The 27,157-nt window shown below is 42.4% G+C and overlaps 1 protein-coding gene across 1 annotated transcript in view; it reads right to left on the reverse strand.

Annotated features, from left to right (window-relative positions):
* PHF20L1 (PHD finger protein 20 like 1) overlaps positions 1-27,157 on the reverse strand; it is a 162,697-nt gene that overhangs the window by 38,068 nt on the left and 97,472 nt on the right. The window contains exons 10-11 of the mRNA XM_075352848.1: positions 25,197-25,367; positions 22,420-22,614 (exon numbers count right to left, since the gene is read on the reverse strand). Of these exons, the coding sequence (XP_075208963.1) occupies positions 22,420-22,614; positions 25,197-25,367 (366 nt within the window). The remainder of the gene's footprint in view (positions 1-22,419; positions 22,615-25,196; positions 25,368-27,157) is intronic.

A 27,157-nucleotide genomic window follows, 5' to 3' on the forward strand; every position in this document is an offset into this window, starting at 1 on the left:
GTAAGAAGGGAGCATGCTGGGGGCCCCATATGGGGCCCTCTTTTCTTCCATCCGATATAGTCAGCAGCTACTGCTGACTAAACAGTGGAGCTATGCGTGGATGTCTGACCTCCTTCGCACAAAGCAGGAAAACTGGTGAGCCAGTGATCCCACTGGGGGTGTATAGCCAGAAGGGGAGGGGCCTTACACTTTTTGGTGTAATTGCTTTGTGTGGCCTCCGGAGGCAGTGCTATACACCCAATCGTCTGGGTCTCCCAATGGAGCGCCGAAGAAAGATATGTTTCCCCTCGGTTCATTTCATATGCCTCCATGTACTTATTGTGGAGTGGTCAGCTCATGCAAATGGGCTGGGAAAAGCTGGGAAAGTCAGATCTGGCTCAGCAATACGTTAGTCACTGAAGCCTGTTTACTTCAGTGTAATTTTGGGCTGGGTTTTTCCTGGAGCAATCAGTAGGAATGGCAGTGCGACTGGTTGCTCCCTTCTCCACATTCAATCCAGGTTGTGATTCCTCACTGGATCAGCTGAAATAATCAGGAGGCATTCAGTACAAGGAGACTGCTGAGGAGAGCGGTACAGGCGCATGGCTGCTGGTGCTGAGACTCCATACCTCCGCTTGCTGTGCGGAGGAACCGACACAGTAAGAGAATACTGTTTTGTTTGTTACATAGGTTTATTTTGTAGTTAGCATTCTGTTGTTAGTTAGTGGCCAGACGGCCTTAGACATTTATTTTCCTGTTTTCGAATGTGTAACACTGAGGCATAAGTGTACACAATAAACACGGCAGTGGCCGTATCTGTGCGGAACCTGCCAGTCTGCCGCTGTCATCTGTGAATCCATAGCCACTCGCTCTTGGACCAAAGCAAAGATCCCAGCAGAGCTATATCCCCTGTCTCACTATATTTTATAATATATACTATATATATATATATATATAAATATATATATATATATATTATATATATATATATATATATATATATATATATATATATATATATATTTATTCACTATATAAGGCTGAACATGTCCTTCTGTTCAAAGCCGGATTGAACTGTTTGATTGGCCAAAGGGCCTATTTTATTTGTAAAAAAGGTTATTCACTGCAGAGTAACTGGGGCCTCATTTATGTATATTACCTCCCAATAAGATCGTTCTGGTTGCCTATAGCCACTGCAGAAGTAACTGGGGCCTCATTTATGTATATCACCTCCAGTAAGATTGTTCTGGTTGCCTATAGATACTGCAGAAGTAACTGGGGCCTCATTATGTATATTACCTCCCAGTGAAGATCGTTCTGTTGCCTATAGATACTGCAGAAGTAACTGGGGCCTCATTTATGTATATTACCTCCCAGTAAGATCGTTCTGGTTGCCTATAGCCGCTGCAGAAGTAACTGGGGCCTCATTTATGTATATTACCTCCCAGTAAGATCGTTCTGGTTGCCTATAGCCGTTGCAGAAGTAACTGGGGCCTCATTTATGTATATTACCTCCCAGTAAGATCGTTCTGGTTGCCTATAGCCACTACAGAAGTAACTGGGGCCTCATTTATGTATATTACCTCCCAGTAAGATCGTTCTGGTTGCCTATAGCCGCTGCAGAAGTAACTGGGGCCTCATTTATGTATATTACCTCCCAGTAAGATCGTTCTGGTTGCCTATAGCCGTTGCAGAAGTAACTGGGGCCTCATTTATGTATATTACCTCCCAGTAAGATCGTTCTGGTTGCCTATAGCCACTACAGAAGTAACTGGGGCCTACATTTATGTATATTACCTCCCAGTAAGATCGTTCTGGTTGCCTATAGCCGTTGCAGAAGTAACTGGGGCCTCATTTATGTATATTACCTCCCAGTAAGATCGTTCTGGTTGCCTATAGTCACTGCAGAAGTAACTGGGGCCTCATTTATGTATATTACCTCCCAGTAAGATCGTTCTGGTTGCCTATAGCCACTGCAGAAGTAACTGGGCCCTCATTTATGTATATTACCTCCCAGTAAGATCGTTCTGGTTGCCTATAGCCACTGCAGAAGTAACTGGGGCCTCATTTATGTATATTACCTCCCAGTAAGATCGTTCTGGTTGCCTATAGCCACTGCAGAAGTAACTGGGGCCTCATTTATGTATATTACCTCCCAGTAAGATCGTTCTGGTTGCCTATAGCCACTGCAGAAGTAACTGGGGCCTCATTTATGTATATTACCTCCCAGTAAGATCGTTCTGGTTGCCTATAGCCACTGCAGAAGTAACTGGGGCCTCATTTATGTATATTACCTCCCAGTAAGATCGTTCTGGTTGCCTATAGTCACTACAGAAGTAACTGGGGCCTCATTTATGTATATTACCTCCCAGTAAGATCGTTCTGGTTGCCTATAGCCACTGCAGAAGTAACTGGGCCCTCATTTATGTATATTACCTCCCAGTAAGATCGTTCTGGTTGCCTATAGTCACTGCAGAAGTAACTGGGGCCTCATTTATGTATATCACCTCCCAGTAAGATTGTTCTGGTTGCCTATAGTCACTGCAGAAGTAACTGGAGCCTCATTTATGTATATCTCCTCCCAGTAAGATCGTTCTGGTTGCCTATAGCCACTGCAGAAGTAACTGGGGCCTCATTTATGTATATTACCTCCCAGTAAGATCGTTCTGGTTGCCTATAGATACTGCAGAAGTAACTGGAGCCTCATTTATGTATATCACCTCCCAGTAAGATCGTACTGGTTGCCTATAGCCGCTGCAGAAGTAACTGGAGCCTCATTTATGTATATTACATCCCAGTAAGATCGTACTGGTTGCCTATAGCCGCTGCAGAAGTAACTGGAGCCTCATTTATGTATATCACCTCCCAGTAAGATCGTACTGGTTGCCTATAGCCGCTGCAGAAGTAACTGGAGCCTCATTTATGTATATTACCTCCCAGTAAGATTGTTCTGGTTGCCTATAGCCGCTGCAGAAGTAACTGGAGCCTCATTTATGTATATTACATCCCAGTAAGATCGTTCTGGTTGCCTATAGCCGCTGCAGAAGTAACTGGGGCCTCATTTATGTATATCGCCTCCCAGTAAGATCGTTCTGGTTGCCTATAGCCACTGCAGAAGTAACTGGGGCCTCATTTATGTATATCGCCTCCCAGTAAGATCGTTCTGGTTGCCTATAGCCGCTGCAGAAGTAACTGGAGCCTCATTTATGTATATTACATCCCAGTAAGATCGTTCTGGTTGCCTATAGCCGCTGCAGAAGTAACTGGGGCCTCATTTATGTATATCGCCTCCCAGTAAGATCGTTCTGGTTGCCTATAGCCACTGCAGAAGTAACTGGGGCCTCATTTATGTATATCGCCTCCCAGTAAGATCGTTCTGGTTGCCTATAGCCGCTGCAGAAGTAACTGGAGCCTCATTTATGTATATTACATCCCAGTAAGATCGTTCTGGTTGCCTATAGCCACTGCAGAAGTAACTGGAGCCTCATTTATGTATATCACCTCCCAGTAAGATCGTTCTGGTTGCCTATAGGAACTAGAGTGCAGCCTTTAGCATTGAAGCTGCTGAGGTTGAGGTAAAGTGAAAGCTGAGCTCTGATTGGTTCCTATGGACAACTAGACCCTTAAAAAGTGTAACCAATAACATAATGCTGAACCCGTCCTTCTGTCCGAAGTCGAGCTGGAGCGTGCGCAGTGCTATGTTCATGTCAACATGGAGGTGCGCATGCACCGGCCGTCACCTCCACCCGCCCACATTACACGTGTCATGGTGAGGAAGGTCAACAGTGTACAGACATCACATGACCTGAAGATGGCTGCTGACCGGCGCTCTGTGGTGCAGGACATGGGCTATGCTGGCTTGGGTTGCACGCTGCTGCTGCTCTCTGTTATCTGCCAATAGATACATACACAAGGCCAACTCACTGACGTCACCTAAGCCAGCATGAAATCTGAAGATTACCAAAGGATTTTGGGTGGCAATGTAGTGCCCAGTGTCAGAAAGGTGGGTATAGTCCTAGGTTATGGGACAAAGACCCCAAACACTTCAAGAAGCCCCCAGAAATGGATGGAAACAAAGAAGAGAAGAGAAGACGCCTTCAGATATGAGACCTGGAGCCGATTATAAAGAAGACTCCGAGATTCCAGGTGAGAGGAGGAAGAAGCTCATGGACATTTATAGGAAGCGACTGATGGAAGGTATTTATTCCAAAGGGTAAAGGGCGGAACAAAAAATTAAGTTGAAGGGGACAACAATTTTATCCGGCTCATTTTGGGGGAAAATATCTCCAATTTGCCTTTTTCTTCCTCTGTTTTCTATTGTGGTGTTCCAAGAAAATAAACGTGTAAAAGTAATAATTTTCCGGGAGAAATACTTCCTTTACTGGAAAACTTTCAAGGGTGCCAACACTTCGGTCATGACTGTATATACAGTTAGGTCCAGAAATATTTGGACAGTGACACAAGTTTTGTTATTTTAGCTGTTTACAAAAACATGTTCAGAAATACAATTATATATATAATATGGGCTGAAAGTGCACACTCCCAGCTGCAATATGAGAGTTTTCACATCCAAATCGGAGAAAGGGTTTAGGAATCATAGCTCTGTAATGCATAGCCTCCTCTTTTTCAAGGGACCAAAAGTAATTGGACAAGGGACTCTAAGGGCTGCAATTAACTCTGAAGGCGTCTCCCTCGTTAACCTGTAATCAATGAAGTAGTTAAAAGGTCTGGGGTTGATTACAGGTGTGTGGTTTTGCATTTGGAAGCTGTTGCTGTGACCAGACAACATGCGGTCTAAGGAACTCTCAATTGAGGTGAAGCAGAACATCCTGAGGCTGAAAAAAAAGAAAAAATCCATCAGAGAGATAGCAGACATGTTTGGAGTAGCAAAATCAACAGTCGGGTACATTCTGAGAAAAAAGGAATTGACTGGTGAGCTTGGGAACTCAAAAAGGCCTGGGCGTCCACGGATGACAACAGTGGTGGATGATCGCCGCATACTTTCTTTGGTGAAGAACCCGTTCACAACATCAACTGAAGTCCAGAACACTCTCAGTGAAGTAGGTGTATCTGTCTCTAGGTCAACAGTAAAGAGAAGACTCCATGAAAGTAAATACAAAGGGTTCACATCTAGATGCAATCCATTCATCAATTCCAAAAATAGACAGGCCAGAGTTAAATTTGCTGAAAAACACCTCATGAAGCCAGCTCAGTTCTGGAAAAGTATTCTATGGACAGATGAGACCAAGATCAACCTGTACCAGAATGATGGGAAGAAAAAAGTTTGGAGAAGAAAGGGAACGGCACATGATCCAAGGCACACCACATCCTCTGTAAAACATGGTGGAGGCAACGTGATGGCATGGGCATGCATGGCTTTCAATGGCACTGGGTCACTTGTGTTTATTGATGACATAACAGCAGACAAGAGTAGCCGGATGAATTCTGAAGTGTACCGGGATATACTTTCAGCCCAGATTCAGCCAAATGCCGCAAAGTTGATCGGACGGCGCTTCATAGTACAGATGGACAATGACCCCAAGCATACAGCCAAAGCTACCCAGGAGTTCATGAGTGCAAAAAAGTGGAACATTCTGCAATGGCCAAGTCAATCACCAGATCTTAACCCAATTGAGCATGCATTTCACTTGCTCAAATCCAGACTTAAGACGGAAAGACCCACAAACAAGCAAGACCTGAAGGCTGCGGCTGTAAAGGCCTGGCAAAGCATTAACAAGGAGGAAACCCAGCGTTTGGTGATGTCCATGGGTTCCAGACTTAAGGCAGTGATTGCCTCCAAAGGATTCGCAACAAAATATTGAAAATAAAAATATTTTGTTTGGGTTTGGTTTATTTGTCCAATTACTTTTGACCTCCTAAAATGTGGAGTGTTTGTAAAGAAATGTGACAATTCCTACAATTTCTATCAGATATTTTTGTTCAAACCTTCAAATTAAACGTTACAATCTGCACTTGAATTCTGTTGTAGAGATTTCATTTCAAATCCAATGTGGTGGCATGCAGAGCCCAACTCGCGAAAATTGTGTCACTGTCCATATATTTCTGGACCTAACTGTATATATATATTTTTATTTTTTTTTACTTTTTTCCCTTGGAATTTTCACAGTGGCTACTGAGGCTGTTTTAGACACATTTCTTCATTACAGACTATATTAACTCATTCTCTAATTGTCATTTTGGGCAGAGGTACAATGCCTGATATCACCTCTATATACAGTAGATGTCACAGGATCCACTTATCACAATAGGTGATGTTACAGCTCTCCTCCTCCCCCTCCTGTATAATCACTGAGAACACATATACAGTAGATAACACAAGATCCATGAATCACAATAGGTGATGTCACAGCTCACCTCCTCCTCCTTTTGTCCCATGACTGATAACACCTCTATATACAATAGATTATAAAGGATCCGCTATTCACATTGCAATAGGTGATATTACAGCTCACCTCCTCCCCCTCCTGTATAATCTCTGAGAACACCTATATACAGAAGATAACGCAGGATCCATGAATCACAATAAGTGATGTCACAGCTCACCTCCTCCTCCTTTTGTCTCATGACTGATAACACCTTTATATACAGTATAACACATGATAAACCATTCTCAATGTCACAGCTCACCTCCTCCCTTCCTGTACAATGACCGATATATACCTTCTATATACAGATAACACAGGATCCACCATTCACAATAGGTTATGTCACAGCTCACCTCCTCCCTTCCTGTACAATGACTGATATATACAGTCTATATACCTTCTATATAGAGATAACACAGGATCCACCATTCACAATAGGTGATGTCACAGCTCACCTCCTCCCTTCCTGTACAATGACTGATATATATATAGTCTATATACCTTCTATATAGAGATAACACAGGATCCACCATTCACAATAGGTGATGTCACAGCTCACCTCCTCCTCCTCCTGTAGGCTTCTCTCATTTTTATAGAGGTCGTACACTATTTCTTGCGAGCCTCCTGATCCGCTGCACTCATAGCGGTTTGCATTTTGCCTCATATATAGACGCTGCACATAATAGGTTTCTTACTTTTAGGCCACGTACACACATTGAGTATTTGGGGAGGTTTTTTTACATCAGTATTTGAAGCCAAAACCAGGAGTGGGTGATAGATGAAGAAGTGGTTGTATTGTACGTTTCCTCTGAATGTTACTCTCCTGGTTTCGGATTACATATACTGCAGTAAAAACCTCACCAAATACTGAATATGTGAACGTGGCCTTAGTGGACACGGCCCGTCCTTAATACTCCCTATTAGAAATGAAGCTGGATTTATATTAATGGGATTAAGCCAAGGAAAGAAATGCAGGAATGAAGAGGCCTGAATGATGGCCCGTGTCAGGATAGAGGCTGAGCGGCCGGAGCCATACAGCGCACGCTGCCGCACAGCATTAATAGTGACGGCTCGGCAGCAGCGGGGACGCACCGGGGGGCTCAGAGGATTCTCAGGATTTAGCACCATATTTCATTAAGGCAGGAACGGTGTAAAACCAGAGAAAAAGCATTAGGATGTAGCAGAGCTGAAGCTGTCATTTACTAAAGGTGTCTAAATAATCCAGCAGCCCCATGTAAAACCACCCCAGCTGACAAACACAGCTCTGCTACATTAATATTGAGTGTAAACAGAAGCTGCCAACCGTCCGAACCGTTAGTAAAAAGATTCTAACATTTCTGGAGCCTCCTTTTATAACAATGCACTAAGCCTTTCCTCGCTTATTCCTCCTGGACATTTAGGAATTGACATTAGGTGCTACCAAAAGGGGTGTGACTGGTAATGTCAGCTATAAACTGTGAAGGGACACGCCCCCTCCAATAGGTAACACCCACTTGTCAATTTATATGGCACAATGTAGAAATGAATTCCCAGAAGCGCCACTCTTGCACAAAGGCGGTGTCTGGTATTGCAGGTCAGCATCCAGCACCACTGAAGTATGCCCACAGCTAAAAGGGATCTCACACCACTCCTTACATGACCTCGACTGTTCCCTGTCTGTAATTTCACACAAATTCATCTCATTTCAAAGATAATGTGATTAATATAAAAAAAACAAAAAAAAAAAACCAAATAAAGAAAAAAAAAATTGCTAACCATTTCTTTTTATACCCCCCCAAAACACAAAATGGCACCCTTCTGTCTGACTTGTCATCCATTACCTGTTGTTGGATAAAATCCGTAGTAGGAGCAGTGTATGCTGGGAAATAAGGGAAGGGATGTTCCAGCGCCTATTGTGCTGGCAGAATGCTGATGAGACAAAACTGCGCAATCAAAGGCAAAGAATGAGAATTGAAATAACTGTACAACAGTTTTATAGGGGAGGGGTAACAGAGAGGACCAAGTTGAAGGTTTGGATCCCAAGACACCCCCCCCCCCCCCAAGAATGATTGGTCAATGAATGATGTGGTTAAATTAACCCCATTAATGGACATTACAGGTAAAATGTAGGATTACTTTGATGTTTTGGGGTCACCACTACAGCCCCTTTAATTTCTATCGCCTCCTGGTGTCCCACCTCTTACTGATAGGAGGACAATGTAAATTAGTAAGCCCAAATAATGACAAAAGTATTCCAGGAATGTCATTTTTGGGCTTCAGTATTTCCATGCATTTTTCTTGGTAATACGGTGCTATAATAGAATTTTGTATTGTACATCCGGACTTATAAATTCTTAATTAAGGGCTCAAATGAAAAAATTACAAAAGTCAGAGGACAGAGAAGAACAATGGTGACGAGGATGCAAAGGTAACAGCCGTCTGCAGCGTCAGGGGAACTACAACTCCCACAATGCTCTATTCTGCAGCCTGAGCTCTGCACTAGGCCCCCACAATCAATCAGCTTCTTTTTTTTCCTCTTCTTTTCCTTCTCTCCGGCTCGTGTCATACATGAAATAATGGCTGCCGTTGTGTGAGCAGCGAGAGGAAGCCATTAACCCTTCAGCTGCACTTTGCCTGTCGCTCGTTATAATTATAGGATGAGAGCTCCGAGGCAGAGTCTGGAGTGTGACGAAAACCATAGGGAAGTGGACTTCGTGAAGGGGTTAAATTTCCAAAGCCGACCATTAGCCCTTCAACTGGGAACGGACGCCGGAAATGTAATTCCTTTAATAGTTGATAATCCAGAAAATCTGATAATCCGGAATAGAACGTTCCCATTAACTCATTCGTGTTCCTGGAGATGGAGCAGATTGTTCCATGGGACGGGCCGTAACGCGCACAACCATTTGCTTCCGGAAATTTAGGCCCTACGGAGATCTCAAAGCACTTTGAGCTGGTAGATTCTGCACTGGGTCCAGGAGCGTCATAGGCGCAGATTTACAACCCACGAAGGGTTAACGAGAGCTGGATGTGACGGGGAAAGCCAGTCAGGGGCCGAGCATCCGACTGAGCCTCCTCACGCACTTGGATGCCATTAGTACGACCATCGTGGAGGAATCTGACTTGCTACATCTAAGAAGGAGTCAAAAACATCTGCAAAAAATACCCCCCAAAAAAATGTAAAAATTCAGCGACTACTAAAAAGCAGCAGCGCTTAAAACGTATATATGGGGACGCAGAGAGCTCTTTATCCAGACGAAAGGGGTTTGGCTTATTTTAGGATATGCGCCTATTTTCATACTGATGTACAGTACAGACCAAAAGTTTGGACACACCTTCTCATCTCTAGAACAACTGTTAAGAGGAGACTTTGTGCAGCAGCCTTCATGGTAAAATAGCTGCTAGGAAACCACTGCTAAGGACAGGCAACAAGCAGAAGAGACTTGTTTGAGCTAAAGAACACAAGGAATGGACATTAGACCAGTGGAAATCTGTGCTTTGGTCTGATGAGTCCATATTTGAGATCTTTGGATCCAACCACCGTGTCTTTGCAGAAAATGTGAACGGATGGACTCTACATGCCTGGTTCCCACCGTGAAGCATGGAGGAGGAGGTGTGATGGTGTGGGGGGGCTTTGCTGGGGACACTGTTGGGGATTTATTCAAAATTGAAGGCATACTGAACCAGCATGGCTACCACAGCATCTTGCAGCGGCATGCTATTCCATCCGGTTTGCGTTTAGTTGGACCATTCTTTATTTTTCAACAGGACAATGACCCCAAACACACCTCCAGGCTGTGTAAGGGCTATTTGACTAAGAAGGAGAGTGATGGAGTGCTACGCCAGATGACCTGGCCTCCACAGTCACCAGACCTGAACCCAATCGAGATGGTTTGGGGTGAGCTGGACCGCAGAGTGAAGGCAAAAGGGCCAACAAGTGCTAAGCATCTCTGGGAACTCCTTCAAGACTGTTGGAAAACCATTTCCGGTGACTACCTCTTGAAGCTCATCAAGACAATGCCAAGAGTGTGCAAAGCAGTAATCAAAGCAAAAGGTGGCTACTTTGAAGAACCTAGAATTTAAGACATATTTTCAGTTGTTTCACACTTTTTTGTTAAGTATTTCATTCCACATGTGGTAATTCATAGTTTTGATGCCTTCAATGTGAATCTACAATTTTTAGAGTCATGAAAATAATGAAAACTCTTTGAATGAGAAGGCGTGTCGAAACTTTTGGTCCTTTACTGTATGTAAAGTGCTACTGAACTAATGGCGCTATATAAGCGAATGAATATTATTACTATTATATCAGTTTTTGTCTCATTTGCGCCCTTTTTAAGTTTGGTTGATTTTTTTTTTTTGATTTTTTTTATTATTTTATTTTTCCCATGTTCATTATTACGGCCGGTATTTGGGAGTTTCCAGATATTCTCAACCACATGATAAATTGCGACTATATATAAAAAAAAAACCAAAACACATTTTTGTGCAAATATTAACAGTTTAATCCCCCACACCTACCCCCTCTATAGCGATCTGAAGTTTTCAAGCAAATTTTGAAATGCTGTTGCACAAAAAGAAAGAAAAATGAAGAGCGGTTTTTATTTCAAAATTCAAAAATATTACTTTTTGAATTTTGAAAACTCAATGTTTCAAAAATTCAAATTAGTTAAAAAAACAAACAATCTCTTGATGTGGTATAAGTTAAAAAAAAATCTAGACGAAAAAAAAAATGTGTCTATAGCAAATGTATCGGGCGCTATGATTTGCTACAACGTAGAAGTATGTGTTAGGCCCTGTGCGCGCCCTTGCCTTTTTAGGCCCTGTGCGCGCCCTGCCTTTTTAGGCCCTGTGCGCGCCCTGCCTTTTTAGGCCCTGTGCGCGCCCTGCCTTTTTAGGCCCTGTGCGCGCCCTGCCTTTTTAGGCCCTGTGCGCGCCCTGCCTTTTTAGGCCCTGTGCGCGCCCTGCCTTTTTAGGCCCTGTGCGCGCCCTGCCTTTTTAGGCCCTGTGCGCGCCCTGCCTTTTTAGGCCCTGTGCGCGCCCTGCCTTTTTAGGCCCTGTGCGCGCCCTGCCTTTTTAGGCCCTGTGCGCGCCCTGCCTTTTTAGGCCCTGTGCGCGCCCTGCCTTTTTAGGCCCTGTGCGCGCCCTGCCTTTTTAGGCCCTGTGCGCGCCCTGCCTTTTTAGGCCCTGTGCGCGCCCTGCCTTTTTAGGCCCTGTGCGCGCCCTGCCTTTTTAGGCTCTGTGCGCACCCTGCCTTTTTAGACCCTGTGCGCACCCTGCCTTTTTAGGCCCTGTGTGCACCCTGCCTTTTTAGGCCCTGTGCGCACACTGTGTTTTTACCCGCTTTTTTTTGCTGCAAAATTTTCTTGAGAAAATGGTTGTAACCTTTCTGCAGACATTCCCCAGCAAAACCTATGGTGAAAAAAAAAAAAAAAAATTGTGCGCACACTGCATTTTTTTTCTCAAGAACATTCTTTCTGCAGAATTTCTTGAGAAAAAGAATGAGCATGTCACTTCTTTTCTGCAGGTACCTGCATTTTTTGCCATAGATAATGGTAAAAAAACGCAGGGACCAACCTGCGGAAAAAATTCTTCAAAAACGCGGTAAAAATGCATGCGTTTTTCGGAGCGTTATTGGTGCATTTTTTGAACGCAAGTGCGCTACTCTTTCAGACTCAAGAAATTTCTTGAGAAAAATCCTTTTTCTAGTGCGCACAGGGCCTAAAATCATTTGCAAAATATGCAAAAAAAAATTGTAGTTACAAAAAGAAGCACGCCATCTTAAGAGTACGAACTTTGTTACCAAAAAGTTATACTTTGCAAAATTATACCTATTTAATATATTGTTTACATGATATCATCCGTATTTCCAGCTTTAATTCATCCTTGGATCCAACGGAATTCTTCATCCTGACAAATTAATCATTTTTGTGATCATCTACCTTATTGTTGGTCATCTCCGATTTTTCTGACAATCTTCTCCAACAAGTTGGATCTTAACATATTCAGTGTGGAAAGGTATAAATGATCATTTTATTTCTACAGCTCCGACATGTTCCGCACCACAGGTCAGAAGGTTTGGCAGGACTTTTCCAAGAATCCACTAATTTGCTTTCGATACTTTGTATTTTTCATGTGTGTTTAGGTCACAATTTTTTATTCTCCATCTCATCCCATTCGCAGAGAGAAAGCCAAATAAAATCTATCACATGCCGGAGGCGCTCAGAATTGTGTGCCAATAACTGTCACTAAATCAATCATCCATCCTCTTCCTACACCGCTATTTTTTTGGGTTGATACGAGTAGCATAATGAGATTTACCTGAAGATCCCGACCGTTTCAGAATGAAGCCTGGGCGGTGATTTTGGCACAGACAATCGAGAACGTAGTGTCACATGACGGCCGTTCAGATGAAGGTCTTTGTGTTTGCACACATGTGGCTCTTCATTCAAGGTAATAGAGGGGGTTGCCAATAAGGGAAGCTAATCAACCAGATAGGAGCTAAACTGCAGTACCTGGGAGTGGCCACTACACAATGTGTGGCGCTGTGCTGTCCCTCTCTGGACACATCCAGCTGATAGCAGAGGAGTAGGGTTACCAGGTGCTGGAGGACCCGCACCAATCTGATTGTGACAACATATGATTGGAGTAGGTCATCCTTGCAGTTGCAAAGCTGAATGGAAACGAGCGACTGCAGGGAGAATATTACTTCATTTTCTCCCTACAGCTGCACTTCTGATTAGACCCTCCAAAGATGTTTAACATAGTATTTATCTACAGATTAGCACTATCACTGTTGGTAAATATAGCTTATATTTTTGGCTTAAGGCCCCGTCACACTAAAGGCCCCGTCACACTCAGCAACATCGCTAGCAACATCGCTGGTAACGAACAACTTTTGTGACGTTGCTAGCGATGTTGCTGTGTGTGACATCCAGCAACAACCTGGCCCCTGCTGTGAGGTCGTTGGTTGTTGCTGAATGTCCTGGGCCATTTTTTAGTTGTTGCTGTCCTGCTGTGAAGCACAGATCGCTGTGTGTGACAGCGAGACAGCAACAACTAATGTGCAGGCAGCAGGAGCCGGCTTCTGCGGAGGCTGGTAACTAATGTAAACATCGGGTAACCAAGAAGCCCTGTCCTTGGTTACCCGATATTTACCTTTGATACCAGCCTCCTCCGCTCTCACTGCCTGTGCTGCCGGCTCCTGCTCTGTGCACATGTAGCTGCAGCACACATCGGGTTAATTAACCCGATGTGTGCTGTAACTAGGAGAGCAAGGAGCCAGCGCTAAGCATTGTGCGCTGCTCCCTGCTCTGTGCACATTTAGCTGCAGCACACATCGGGTTAATTAACCTGATGTGTGCTGTAACTAGGAGACTGGGGGCTGGTCACTGGTTGCTGGTGAGCTCACCAGCAACTCGTGTAGCCACGCTCCAGCGATCCCTGCCAGGTCAGGTTGCTGGTGGGATCGCTGGAGCGTCGCAGTGTGACAGCTCACCAGCAACCTCCTAGCAACTTACCAGCGATCCCTATCGTTGTTGAGATCGCTGGTAAGTTGCTTAGTGTGACTGGACCTTAAGCAACAACGCTAGCAACATCGCTGCTAACGAACAACTTTTGTGATGTTGCTAGCGATGTTGCTGTGTGTGACATCCAGCAACAACCTGGCCCCTGCTGTGAGGTCGTTGGTTATTGCTGAATGTCCTGGGCCATTTTTTAGTTGTTGCTGTCTCGCTGTGAAGCACAGATCGCTGTGTGTGACAGCGAGACAGCAACAACTAAATGTGCAGGCAGCAGGAGCCGGCTTCTGCGGAGGCTGGTAACCAATGTAAACATCGGGTAACCAAGAAGCCCTGTCCTTGGTTACCCGATATTTACCTTTGTTACCAGCCTCCGCCGCTCTCACTGTCAGTGCCGGCTCCTGCTCTGTGCACATGTAGCTACAGCACACATCGGGAAATTAACCCCATGTGAGCTGTAACTAGGAAAGCAGGGAGCCAGCGCTAAGCATTGTGCGCTGCTCCCTGCTCTGTGCACATGTAGCTGCAGCACACATCGGGTAACTAACCCGATGTGTGCTGTAGCTAGGAGAGCAGGGAGCCTGCGCTCAGTGTGCGCTGCTCCCTGCTCTCTGCACGTGTAGCTCCGTGCGGTGGTAACCAAGGTAAATATCGGGTTGGTTACCCGATATTTACCTTAGTTACCAAGCGCAGCAGCTTCCACGCGGCGCTGGGGGCTTGTCACTGGTTGCTGGTGACAGCTCACCAGCAACTTGTGTAGCCACGCTCCAGCGATCCCTGCCAGGTCAGGTTGCTGGTGGGATCGCTGGAGCGTTGCAGTGTGACATCTCACCAGCAACCTCCTAGCAACTTACCAGCGATCCCTATCGTTGTTGGGATCGCTGGTAAGTTGCTTAGTGTGACTGGACCTTTACACTGACAGCATTAGCATAGTGATAAGTGAGCACTACCATGCTCAGGTGCTCAGTACTCGTAACTAGTGATAAGTGAGCACTACCATGCCCAGGTGCTCAGTACTCGTTACTAGTGATGAGCGGACACTACCATGCTCGGGTGCTCAGTACTGGTAGCTAGTGATGAGCGGGCACTACCATGCTCAGGTGCTCAGTACTCGTTACTAGTGATGAGCGGACACTACCATGCTCGGGTGTTCAGTACTGGTAACTAGTGATGAGCGGGCACTACCATGCTCAGGTGCTCAGTACTCGTAACTAGTGATAAGTGAGCACTACCATGCTCGGGTGCTCAGTACTCGTAACTAGTGATGAGCGGGCACTACCATGCTCAGGTGCTCAGTACTGGTAACTAGTGATGAGCGGGCACTACCATGCTCAGGTGCTCAGTACTCGTAACTAGTGATGAGCGGGCACTACCATGCTCAGGTGCTCAGTACTCGTTACTAGTGATGAGCGGACACTACCATGCTCAGGTGCTCAGTACTCGTAACTAGTGATGAGCGGGCACTACCATGCTCGGGTGCTCAGTACTCGTAACTAGTGATGAGCGGGCACTACCATGCTCGGGTGCTCAGTACTAGTAACTAGTGATGAATGAGCACTACCATGCTCGGGTGCTCAGTACTAGTAACTAGTGATGAATGAGCACTACCATGCTCGGGTGCTCAGTACTAGTAACTAGTGATGAATGAGCACTACCATGCTCAGGTGCTCAGTACTGGTAACTAGTGATGAATGAGCACTACCATGCTCAGGTGCTCGATACTTGTTAAGTGCTCAAGTGCCTGAATATAATGGAAGTCAGTGGGTAATTTAAGTGTTTTTCTGGAAGATAGTGCTTGCTTTCCCCATAAAGTTGCATCATGATCTGTACTCAAGTTGAGCCTGCCTGAGTGTCCGACTGCTCATTATGAGTATCGAGCACCCAAACATGGTAGTGCCCGCTCATCACTAGTTAGGAGTACTGAGCACCCGAGCATGGTAGTGCCCACTCACCACTAGTTACGAGTACTGAGCACTCGAGCATGGTAGTGCCCGCTCATCACTAGTTACGAGTACTGAGCACCCGAGCATGGTAGTGCTCGCCCATCACTAGTAATGAGTACTGAGCTTCTGAGCATGGTAGTGCCCGCTCATCACTAATTCCGAGAATTGAGCACCCGAGCATAGTAGTGTCCACTGATCACTAGTTACGAGTACACAGCACCCGAGCATGGTAGTGCCCGCTCATCATTAGTTACGAGTACAGAGCACCCGAGCATGGTAGTGCTCGCTCATCATTAGTTACGAGTACCGAGCACCCGAGCATGGTAGTGCCCGCTCATCACTAGTTACGAGTACCGAGCACCCGAGCATGGTAGGGACCGCTCATCATTAGTTACGAGCACCCGAGCATGGTAGTGCCCGCTCATCATTAGTTACGAGCACCCGAGCATGGTAGTGCCCGCTCATCATTAGTTACGAGCACCCGAGCATGGTAGTGCCCGCTCATCACTAGTTACGAGTACCGAGCACCCGAGCATGGTAGTGCCCGCTCATCATTAGTTACGAGCACCCGAGCATGGTAGTGCCCGCTCATCAGTAATCGTTAAGAGTCAAGAGCATCAGATTAGAAAAAAAGTGTCAGGAAAACCTTAAATCTATTTATCAGAACAAATAAATATATGCAAAGGACTCATTTGGTTACTGATTGGGCACATTATAAATGTAAGTTCTGTCCTGATTGGAGAATCGAACGGCCCAAGCCGACGGCTTCGGTTGTGGTTATTAGACCTGCGGTGTGGGTGAGACTTGCGTCTGTAACACCGGAGCATTTCAGCTGCTCATGTGATAATGCAGAGCCTAAATGTAGCAAGCACTTAACCACAGTCTTAAAGGGGTTGTGTAATGTCAGGAGTACATAGCCGCTGTTTTCTACATGCAGCACCGCATCTATCTTCTGACTCCTACTGCTATGGGGCTGAGTTCCAATACCACACAACCTGTGGACATGCATGGCACCGATGTTAGAAAAACGCAGCCATGATTTTCTATTTTTACAAGGGGGTGTGGCTCACAGAGCAGCCTAAAGACACGCCCCAGAGGATCCTATGAGCACTGCCCCACTGGTAAACATCACAAAATTTACTTCCAAATAATAGGGCCAATATCTCTGGAACCTTATGATGGATACAAGAAAAAAATACTCGGGAGCAGAAGGAATAAAATGAGAGAAAATGGGGCCCCTTTAAGCCGGGGTAACAGATGCACTTTAAGAGGTGTCGGTCACAAATTAATATACCACTTACCATTTTGTCACTGGTCATATTATTTTGTTCTGTGATTTACATTTAAAAAAAAAGTCTAGATTACGGATAATATTGTAATGTATGGAGGAATTATTCAGAAAGAGCAGAAACGAATCTTAGAGGTAAAAAAACATTCCAAAACCCAAAGACCGTCTGCAAACAGGTAAGGTATACCCATGACCGAGGATTGAAAACAAAAACATTAATCAAAATTTGTAGTTATTTTTTGCCTCGCAGCATTGAATTCTATTCCTATTGTTCTAATTGAACCTTTGTTCCTTTTTGGGGCGAGTTGGGACATTTTTTTTTTAGGCATAATTGGCATAAAAGTGAATGTGTCATATATTCCCCCACTCCCCTCGCATTAAATCATAAGTATGACTGTGGATCCATTTACAAGATGAGCCAGTTGATCTCTTTATGATCCTAAAATACTGCTTCAGCGGTGAGATAGTGTGTTTTGTCTGGTGCACTTACAGCTTCTTAGTGTGGGAGTATAAAAAAAGGTTAACAGCAGCTTACCTTGGCTGACAGGTTTTTTGCTCTGGTACACTGGCCTGTCAATCAGCCAGGGGAGGGTGGTGCTAATTCAAGAATACAGAGGAGGCTGAGGAGCTGTAAGTGCATCTTTACTCCCCAATGCACTAATGCACTTAAAGACAGCTTCAAACTTTGATTTATCCTAGCACTTTTGGGTTTGGGTTATAAATGGATCAATTAGTTTATGGCTGACTACACAGTCTTCTTCATGGTTTAAAGTTTCTTACAGGTTCCCTTTAAATATATATTTTTCATAATGGCAAATTGCACGAAAAATAGGTATTAAAGGGTTATTCCAAAGATAGTCATGGGATAGGGGAGAACTTACTGCTCGCTAGTGGTCGGATCACAGAGATCCCAAGAACAGGGCTGAAATCTGGGGGCCAGGAGACCAAACTAATGATGAGTGGGCACTCCCATGCTCGGGTGCTCTGTACTCGTAACTAGTGATGAGCGAGCACTACCATGCTCAGGTTCTCAGTACTGGTAACTAGTGATGAGTGGGCACTACCATGCTCGGGTGCTCAGTACTCGTAACTAGTGATGAGCGGACACTACCATGCTCAGGTGCTCAGTACTGGTAACTAGTGATGAGCGGGCACTATCATGCTCAGGTTCTCAGTACTGGTAACTAGTGATGAGTGGGCACTACCATGCTCGGGTGCTCAGTACTCGTAACTAGTGATGAGCGGGCACTACCATGCTCAGGTGCTCAGTACTCGTAACTAGTGATGAGCAGGCACTACCATGCTCGGGTGCTCAGTACTTGTAACTAGTGATGAGTGAGCACTACCATGCTCAGGTGCTCAGTACTTGTAACTAGTGATGAGCGGGCACTACCATGCTCAGGTGCTCAGTACTCGTAACTAGTGATGAGCGGGCACTACCATGCTCAGGTGCTCAGTACTCGTAACTAGTGATGAGCGGGCACTACCATGCTCGGGTGCTCAGTACTCGTAACTAGTGATGAGCGGGCACTACCATGCTCAGGTGCTCAGTACTCGTAACTAGTGATGAGCGGGCACTACCATGCTCAGGTGCTCAGTACACGTAACTAATGATGATGCTGTGATGGGAGAGAAAGAGGGGCAATAGGGTCTTACCCGGTTTACAGGGTGAATAAGGAAAAAAGCAATGCACTCACCTGGCAGGGTTGTGCCAGTCACAACCCCTTTGCAGACGTGGATGAGCGCTTAGGTGGTTCAGCAGCGGCCCCGTTACAGAGCAAATTTTCAGCGTAAAAAAACTGGGGAAAAACGGGTTTTTTGCCGCGCTAAGAGACCACGAGCATAAATATAATAATTTGTTCTTTTATTTAGGTCATTCCAACGCGTTTTGGAGACTCATCTGCCTCCTTCCTCAGGGAAAAGGATCTCTTTCTTTTTCCCTGAGGAAGGAGGCAGATGAGTCTCTGAAACGCGTTGGAATGACCTAAATAAAATACAAATATATAATATAATATAATATAAATAAACAAATTATTATATTTATGCTCGTGGTCTCTTAGCGCGGCAAAAAACCCGTTTTTCCCCAGTTTTTTTTACGCTGTAACTAGTGATGAGTGAGCACTACCATGCTTAGGTGCTGAGTACTCATAATGAATAATGATGAGGGATCACTATCATGCTCGGTTGCTCGGTACTCATAACTAGCCATTGGACGCTCAGATGGACGAAGCGTAAGTACCTGACTTAAATTTTTTTTCCAGGAAATCTTTCAAAAAAAAAAAAAAAAAAAATGCTTGAGTCCACCATTGACTTCCATTATATTCGGATGCTCAAGTCACAAACATCCAAGCATCAAACTGCTAGCTTTGAGTCCCGAGCATGGAAGTGCCCGCTCATCACTAGTTCCATGTATCGAGCACCTGAGCATGGTAGTGCCCACTCATCACTAGTTCCATGTATCGAGCACCTGAGCATGGTAGTGCCCACTCATCACTAGTTCCATGTATCGAGCACCTGAGCATGGTAGTGCCCGCTCATCCCTGGTTACGAGTACTCAGCACCCGAGCATTGTAGTGTCTGCTCATCACTATTTACGAGAACCGTGCTCTCGAACATGGTAGTGCCCGCTCATCACTAGTCCAAACGTAAATGGAGCAGAGCTGCGAATGATCCACTTCACGATCTATGGGACTGCTTGAGAAAGCTCAGTAAAACACTCTGCTAATTCCATTAGTCCCATGGACATTGAATGGAGTGGATGTCCAGCACGCACAACTCTACTACTCTATTGACGTTCGGGCTCTGCAAAGATTGGTTACAGATATTGCTGGGAATACATGGATGTGAGATTATTTTTTATCTTGGGAATAGGAATCTGTCAATTCTCTATGCCCTATTGTCCAGTCATAAATTGTGCCTAACCTGTGCCTTTTGGGTCTTTGTTCATATATCTGCATCAAAACCTCACCCTCTTCAAGCTAAAACAATTTTTGCTGTGTAAGTCTCCATCCACATAGGACACAAAAAATAAATATTTGTTTTAAAACAAACAAAACGTGTCAATGGTAAACTGTTTATGTTGCTGGTTTAAAGGGGTTGTACATGGTGATGGGCGGACCTGGACTGTATTTTTGACAACCAGCTATGATAAAGCCTGAAAGCTGGAGTCTGGTATTCACAGGCTGTAGAGAACCATGCTTATTGGGCCACCCCTCGCCTAAAAATAGCAGCCTGCAGCTGCCCAGGATTGCCACATCCATTAGATGTGACAAGCCCGACGCTTTACCTGGCTCTTCAAATTGCCCTGGTGTGGTGGCAATTGGGGTAATAAAGGGTTAATCACAGCTCGCAGCTGCCACTAAGCGCTAGAATAGTAATGGGATGCACCTATGAGACCCCCCACATTAGTTCTTTTCACTTATAGAAAAACACAAACACCCAAAAAATTCTTTATTTGAAAAAAAAAAAGACAAAAAAGCAGCCTCTTTCACCACTTGATTAACCCCAAAACACTCCTGCTGGTCTAACGTAATCCACACGAGGTCCCACAACAATTCCAGCTCTGCTACAACTGACTTCACACATAGAACGTGACTGCCTGATGTGAGGTTCAAGCAGAGACTAAATGAGCCACGCGGTCAGTGGTGACATTACTCAGGCTATTTGCAGTCACAGGTGGAGACCGTGGGCACCTCCAGCTTCGGCCACAAATCACCTGAGTGACGTCACCGCTGATCACGTGGCTCACTCAGTCTCTGCCTGAACCTTACAGTGGCCAGTCATGTTCTATGGCCACTCGGTGTGAATTCATATGTAGCAGAGCTAGAATCATCATGGGACATCGTGTGGATTACATCAGACCTGCAGGGGTGTTTTGGGGTTAATAAAGTGGTGAAAGAGGGTTTTGTTTGTCTGTTATCTCAAATAAAAGATTTTTTCGGTGTTTGTGTTCATTTCTTTTTACTTACAGGTTAGTAATGGGGTTTTAGTGGCAGCTGTGAGCTGTTATTATCCCCTCATTCCACTGATTGCCACCGCACCAGGGCAATCTGGAAGAGCTGAGTAAAGCGCCGCGACTGTTACATCTAATGGATGTGGCTATCCCGGGCAGCTGCAGGTTCCTATTTTTAGGCTAGGGGGCCCAATAAGCAAGGGTCTCCCTGGCATGAGAATACCAGACCCCAGTTTCCGGGCTTTATCTTGGCTTGCTATCAAAATTGGTGGGGACCGCATGCTATTTATTTTTAACTATTTATTTAAATAACTTTAAAAAAAGCCATAAGCAATTGCTCCTATTCTGATACAAAGCCAAGATAAGCGCACAGTTGGGGGCTATAGCCTGTAGCCGTATGCTTTATCTGTGCTGGGTATCATAATATGGGGGGACACTATGCCAAATGTTTTATTTTTACACAACGAAAGTGACCCGCAGACAGCTCCTGTGATTGGTTGCAGTCAGACAGTGTCATACAGACGCGTCTGACTACAACCAATCACACGCGCCAGGATGGCTGGTGGGCGGGGAAAACAGTGCATATGCATGAAGGTAAATGAGCAGGGCCGGAAGTGAATGTGAGGCCTGGAAGCAGTTACATCCGCATCGAAGCCTCGGTAAGTACAGCTCACTTGCTCCTATCCCCATACCTCTTCTACCACAATTTTTAATTGCCAGATTCTGGTCCCCATAGAGACTTTTATGGGGACCGGCGTCTAGGCAGTTAACCAGAACCAATCCTGGGCCGGAACTGGGAATATTTTTTTAACCTGGTTAGATACGCCGGCCCTGGTTATCTGCGAGTCCGCCCATCAGTAGTTGTACGGTTAAAATAAGTAATCAATTACAATCAGCATAGGTGTTAATTTCGTGATCGAGGATGTTTGACCACTGACGGGAAACTTTTTATCCCGGTTAGAATTTCACATTTTTACATGTTTCACCATTTATTATCTAAGGGGTAACTGAGATCTTAGGAAGTGCCTTGTGAGGGATAAAAATTCCTCGTCTTGCCGATCGGTGAGAGACCCAGTGATCGGACCCTCATTGAGGAGTACGTCATCACCGAACAACCCATTAAATTAAAAAGCTAAGAGAAAGTCAACATAAAATGGATAGTCCGACTAATGCAACATGTTAAATAATAAAATAATGTGCTTTACCTTTAGGATTTCTCGTAGCAGTTGAGGAAAAATGCTGCAAAGTTTGCCGAGCACCTACCTGAGGTGGCAGCAGAGCTCCAAGACGTAGCATGCGTTAAGCCGCCGGCCCGTGTGGCTACATTCGATAAGAAACGAGCCATGTGCTCGCGAAACCAAGAGAGTATTACCTGCGGATGTTGAGGCTATTCTGCCATCAGCTATTGCTTTTGGAGAATAGGTTATCAATTGTAAGTGTTCCTTTTCTTTAGAGGGGCAGTCAATGTGGTAAGTGGATGCTGGGATTATGGGAGAGGTAACGTCCACGTTACGGCTTAGGTCAAGTGGTTCAAGCTTCTCCTGCGGCACAAAGGCAACAGCGGGTACTAAATAAACAAAAGAATGTGATAGAGTATTACAATAGGACGTTCCGGAGGACAGGCCTCACCACATTCTGCGGAATTCATCGGATCATGGGGTTTTGCAGAATACAATGAGAACCGGAAAAAAAACAAAATAATCTTCGTAGAGCGCGGGCGAAGGGAAACGATTCATTTGTAACGTAAAATCAAACATCAAACATGTAAGACCACTAAATCATCATTTATTAATACCAGTCATAGAACAACACTGAGAAACCAGAACCAACATCAGAATTTTACCACTTTGATTCTATTCATTTTATAATAAATATAGAACTGTTGTAAAAAAAACAAAAAAAAAAAAAAAAAAAGGGGGGGGTTAAACATTTTTTTTTTCATTATTCACCCAAATAATGAGCCCCAACTCTTAAAAAAACATAACCCAAACATCATTGCACAAAAATATTAAACTGGCAGAAGAGAGTGAAATATGTTTTAATTATTCAACTGAAAAAATAACCTCCACCCCCAAAAAAAAAAATTGGAACCGGTACAGGATGAACGGAAAACATTTTTACATGTTTCACAAAAAGTAACTTGGATACAAAAAAAAAGTGTTAAGTACTATAAAAAAATAAATTATCAGCCTAAAAATTACACACAAATGTATGGAATTGGTGTAAAAGAAGCTACAAAGGTTTGTAAGATCATTCCCTGTATTAGCCATAAAAAAAAAATAAAAAAAATTGTAAAGGTAATTTTAAAAATTATCAGCCTATAAATTACGCACAAATAAAAGGAAATGGTGTGAACGGTGCTCTGACAAGGTTTTTAAAATAATTCCCTACATATTTTTTTAATTACGTTACAATTTTTTTTAATTATGTAGGGAATTATTTTAAAAACCTTGTTAGCGCCGTTCACACTATTTCCTTATATTTGTGCGTAATTTTTAGGCTGATAATTTTTTAAATTAGCTTACAATTTTTTTTAATTATCAGCCTAAAAATTGAGCACACATATATATGGAGTTGGTGTAAAAGGAGCTAAAAAAGTTTTAAAAAAAATTCCCTACATAACCATAAATAAAAAATATGGAATTTGAGTGCAAGTAGCAAAAGATATTTCGGAATTCTACCCTACATAACCATAAAAAAAAAAAAAAAAAAATGTAAAATAAAATTTTAAAAAAATTAGCCGGCAAATTGCACACACATATATGGAATTAGTGTAAAAGGAGCTGAAAAGGTTTTTAAAATGACTCCCTACATAATCATTTAATAAAAAGAGAAAAATGTAACACACACACACACATTATATTATATTATATTATATTATATTATATTATATTATATTATATTATATTATATTATATATATATATATATATATATATATATATATATATATATATATATATATATATATATATATATACACACACACACATATACACACACACGTACACCCATATGTATATATATATATATACACATACATATATATATATACATATATATATATATATATATATATATATATATATATATATGTATATATATTATATAATATATATACATATATATATATATACATATATATATATATATATATATATATATATATATATATATATATATATTATATAATATATATATATATATACACGCACACACATACATACATGCACATATATAATTGTGGTGTATAAGGAGCTTACAGTATTTTTAAAATCGGTCCCTACATAACGATAAAAATAAGAAATAATTGTAAAGTGATTTAAACAATTACCCAAAAATATATGGAACTGGTGTAAAAGGAGCTAAACTAAAGATTTTATAATGATTTCCTACATAACCAAAAGAATTAAAAAAAAAAAGTTAAGTAATTTAAAAAAAAATACGAGCCTAAAAATTGCACCCACATATATGGAATTGGTGTAAAAGGCGCGAACAAGGTTTTTAAAATGATTCCCTACATAATCATTAAAAAAAAAAAAATTGTAAGGTAATTTAAAAAAATTATGAGCTTGGAAATTACCCAAAAATATATGGAACTGATATAAAAGGAGCTAAAAAGGATTTTAAAAATATTCCCTACAAAACCATAAAAGTAAAAAAAGAAAAAAATATTGCAACGTAATTTAAAAAATTATCAGCCTAAAAATTACACACAAGTATATGGAATTGGTGTAAAAGGAAATAAAAATGTTTTTAAAATAATTCCCTAAAATAACAATTAAAAAATGTAAAGAAATTAAAAAAAATTATCAGCCTAAAAATTGTAAACAAATATATGGAATTGGTGTCAAAGGAGCTAAAAAGGATTTTAAAATTATTCCGTACATAACCTTAAAAATTTAACAAAAAAAAAATTGTAAAGGAATTTAAAAAATTATCAGCTTAAAAATTACACAGAAATATATGTAAGTGGTGCAAAAGGAGCTAAACAATTTTTAAATCATTCCCTACATAACCATAAAAATGTAAAAAAAAGTGTTTTTAAAATTATTCCCTATATAACCATAAAAAAAAATTGTAAAAGTTGGAAATTGGAAACAATTTTGTGGACCGTGACCGAAGGGCACGCATTAAATTTATTAATTACCCTTGGCTATTGAAAGGTCTTGCGGAGTCTCTGTGTAACTTAGAAGGCCTTTTTCTTCACGGAAAGGTATGTGGAGAGTGACACCGGGGGTTTCAGGTGTATGACGCCGAGATCTTCGCCTCTGATTGTTACGTCCAGAATTTCTGGAAAGATTTGCGCCGTGCTGCGTACCTACAAAGAAAGATCTTTCAATGATTATGAAGTGGAAGAAAATCAGATATGTTAAATAGAATTTTATACTTTTAATTAAACTAAAATGTTTATTTCAAAATGCAAGTATGCCCTAAAAAAAATCCATGTCCAAAAAAGAAAAAAAAAAAAAAACAACTTTAACCTTTCTGGAATGGAGCCCTGTCCTCAAAAGAGAAAATAGCAAGAATATCAAAATAAAATTAAGTATCAATATTAAAAAGGAAAAAATGACATTACAAATAAAATTAATATATTTATTTGCGTAAATTTAACTTTAAATTTAACTCGTTTTCACTTTTTATATTGTGAAAAAATATTACAATATAGTACAGTGTTTAATATAGTAAAAAAATAAACTAAAAAAAATGACTGTAAAAATTAAATTAAGTACAATATTCATTTTATTTGCAATGACTTTTTTTAAGTTTAATATTTTACTTAATTCAAAGTAAAAAAAAAAAAAAAGAAAAAAAGGCCAATTTTTTTTTTTTCAATATTTCGCTTTCCATTTTATTTTTTTTAATTTTGGAAAAAAGAAAATTAAAAAAATATTTTGCATATTATCTCTTTAAAAGGTAGGTCTCAAAAAAGCTTTGAGAGAGAAGAATTTAAAGAATTTTACCAATTCAGATCTCCTTACCACTGATACATTGGGTGTAAAGAGGGAGACATGTCGGAATTGGAATGTGATTTAAGGGGAGTTTGTTGGCACAAAATGACTGTTCAAACTAAGCACATGCACTGGGTGAACTCCTTGCCAGAGTTCAGTGAACCTTCCCATCTCCTTGTTTGGGATCTCGACAGTCTGATAACCAGCAGGTTTTGGGGATAACACAGGTATAAAAAAAACCTAAGTATACCATGTTTCCTCGAAAATAAGACAAACCCCCCAAAAAATTATCTAGCAGGATTTTTCGGCCTTTTTTGGAGTATGCTTATAATATAAGCCCTACTGCAAAAATAAGCCCTAGTTCCCGATTCATCATATGAATACAATCCTGAAATAGGGCTTGTGCAGCCTTTTCAGGATATGTAACTTTTACTGCTGTTCATTTATAGTTGCATGCCCACTGATAAAACAAAATGAATATTCACCTCTTCCCCCACCCACCTATCTGTGCCGGCATCATTGATTGGGTCAGTCACACTGCTGTACTTACCCGCTGATAATACAAAATGAATATACCCCCCCAACCAAATTTCTGCCCAACCCTCTGTGGCCAGCATCATTGATTGGGTCAGTCACAGAGATGTACTTGCCCACTGTTAATACAAAATGAATATTCCCTCAACCAAATGTTCGACCATCCATCTGTACCGGCATCACTGATTGGGTCAGTCACACTGATGTACTCACACACTGATAATACAAAATTAATATTCCTTGGCCCAGATTCCCACCCACTCCTCTGTACCGGCATCAGTGATTCAGTCAGACTATTGTATTCTTCGCCTGATAAGCATATTGCAATCATCAGACTGGCCGGCGGCTCTCCCCACTTGAGCATGACAGCTGCATAGAAATACAAGTTGAAACACTGGGGTAAGAAGAGCCGCTTGCCAACCCGAGAATCGCACTGCAATCGTCAGGTCAGGACTACAGCAAGCTGACTGAATCACTTACCAGCAGAGAGGGGTTTGCGGGACTACGGATGGGAGAATATTCATTTTTTTTATTAACAGCCAGAGTAAAAACAGTGTAACTGACACAATCAATGATGCCGGAACAGAAGGGTGAGCAGGGAAAGGGGTGAATATTCATTTTGTAT

Source organism: Anomaloglossus baeobatrachus, chromosome 6 (assembly GCF_048569485.1).
Source record: "Anomaloglossus baeobatrachus isolate aAnoBae1 chromosome 6, aAnoBae1.hap1, whole genome shotgun sequence".
Classification (NCBI taxonomy): domain Eukaryota; kingdom Metazoa; phylum Chordata; class Amphibia; order Anura; family Aromobatidae; genus Anomaloglossus; species Anomaloglossus baeobatrachus.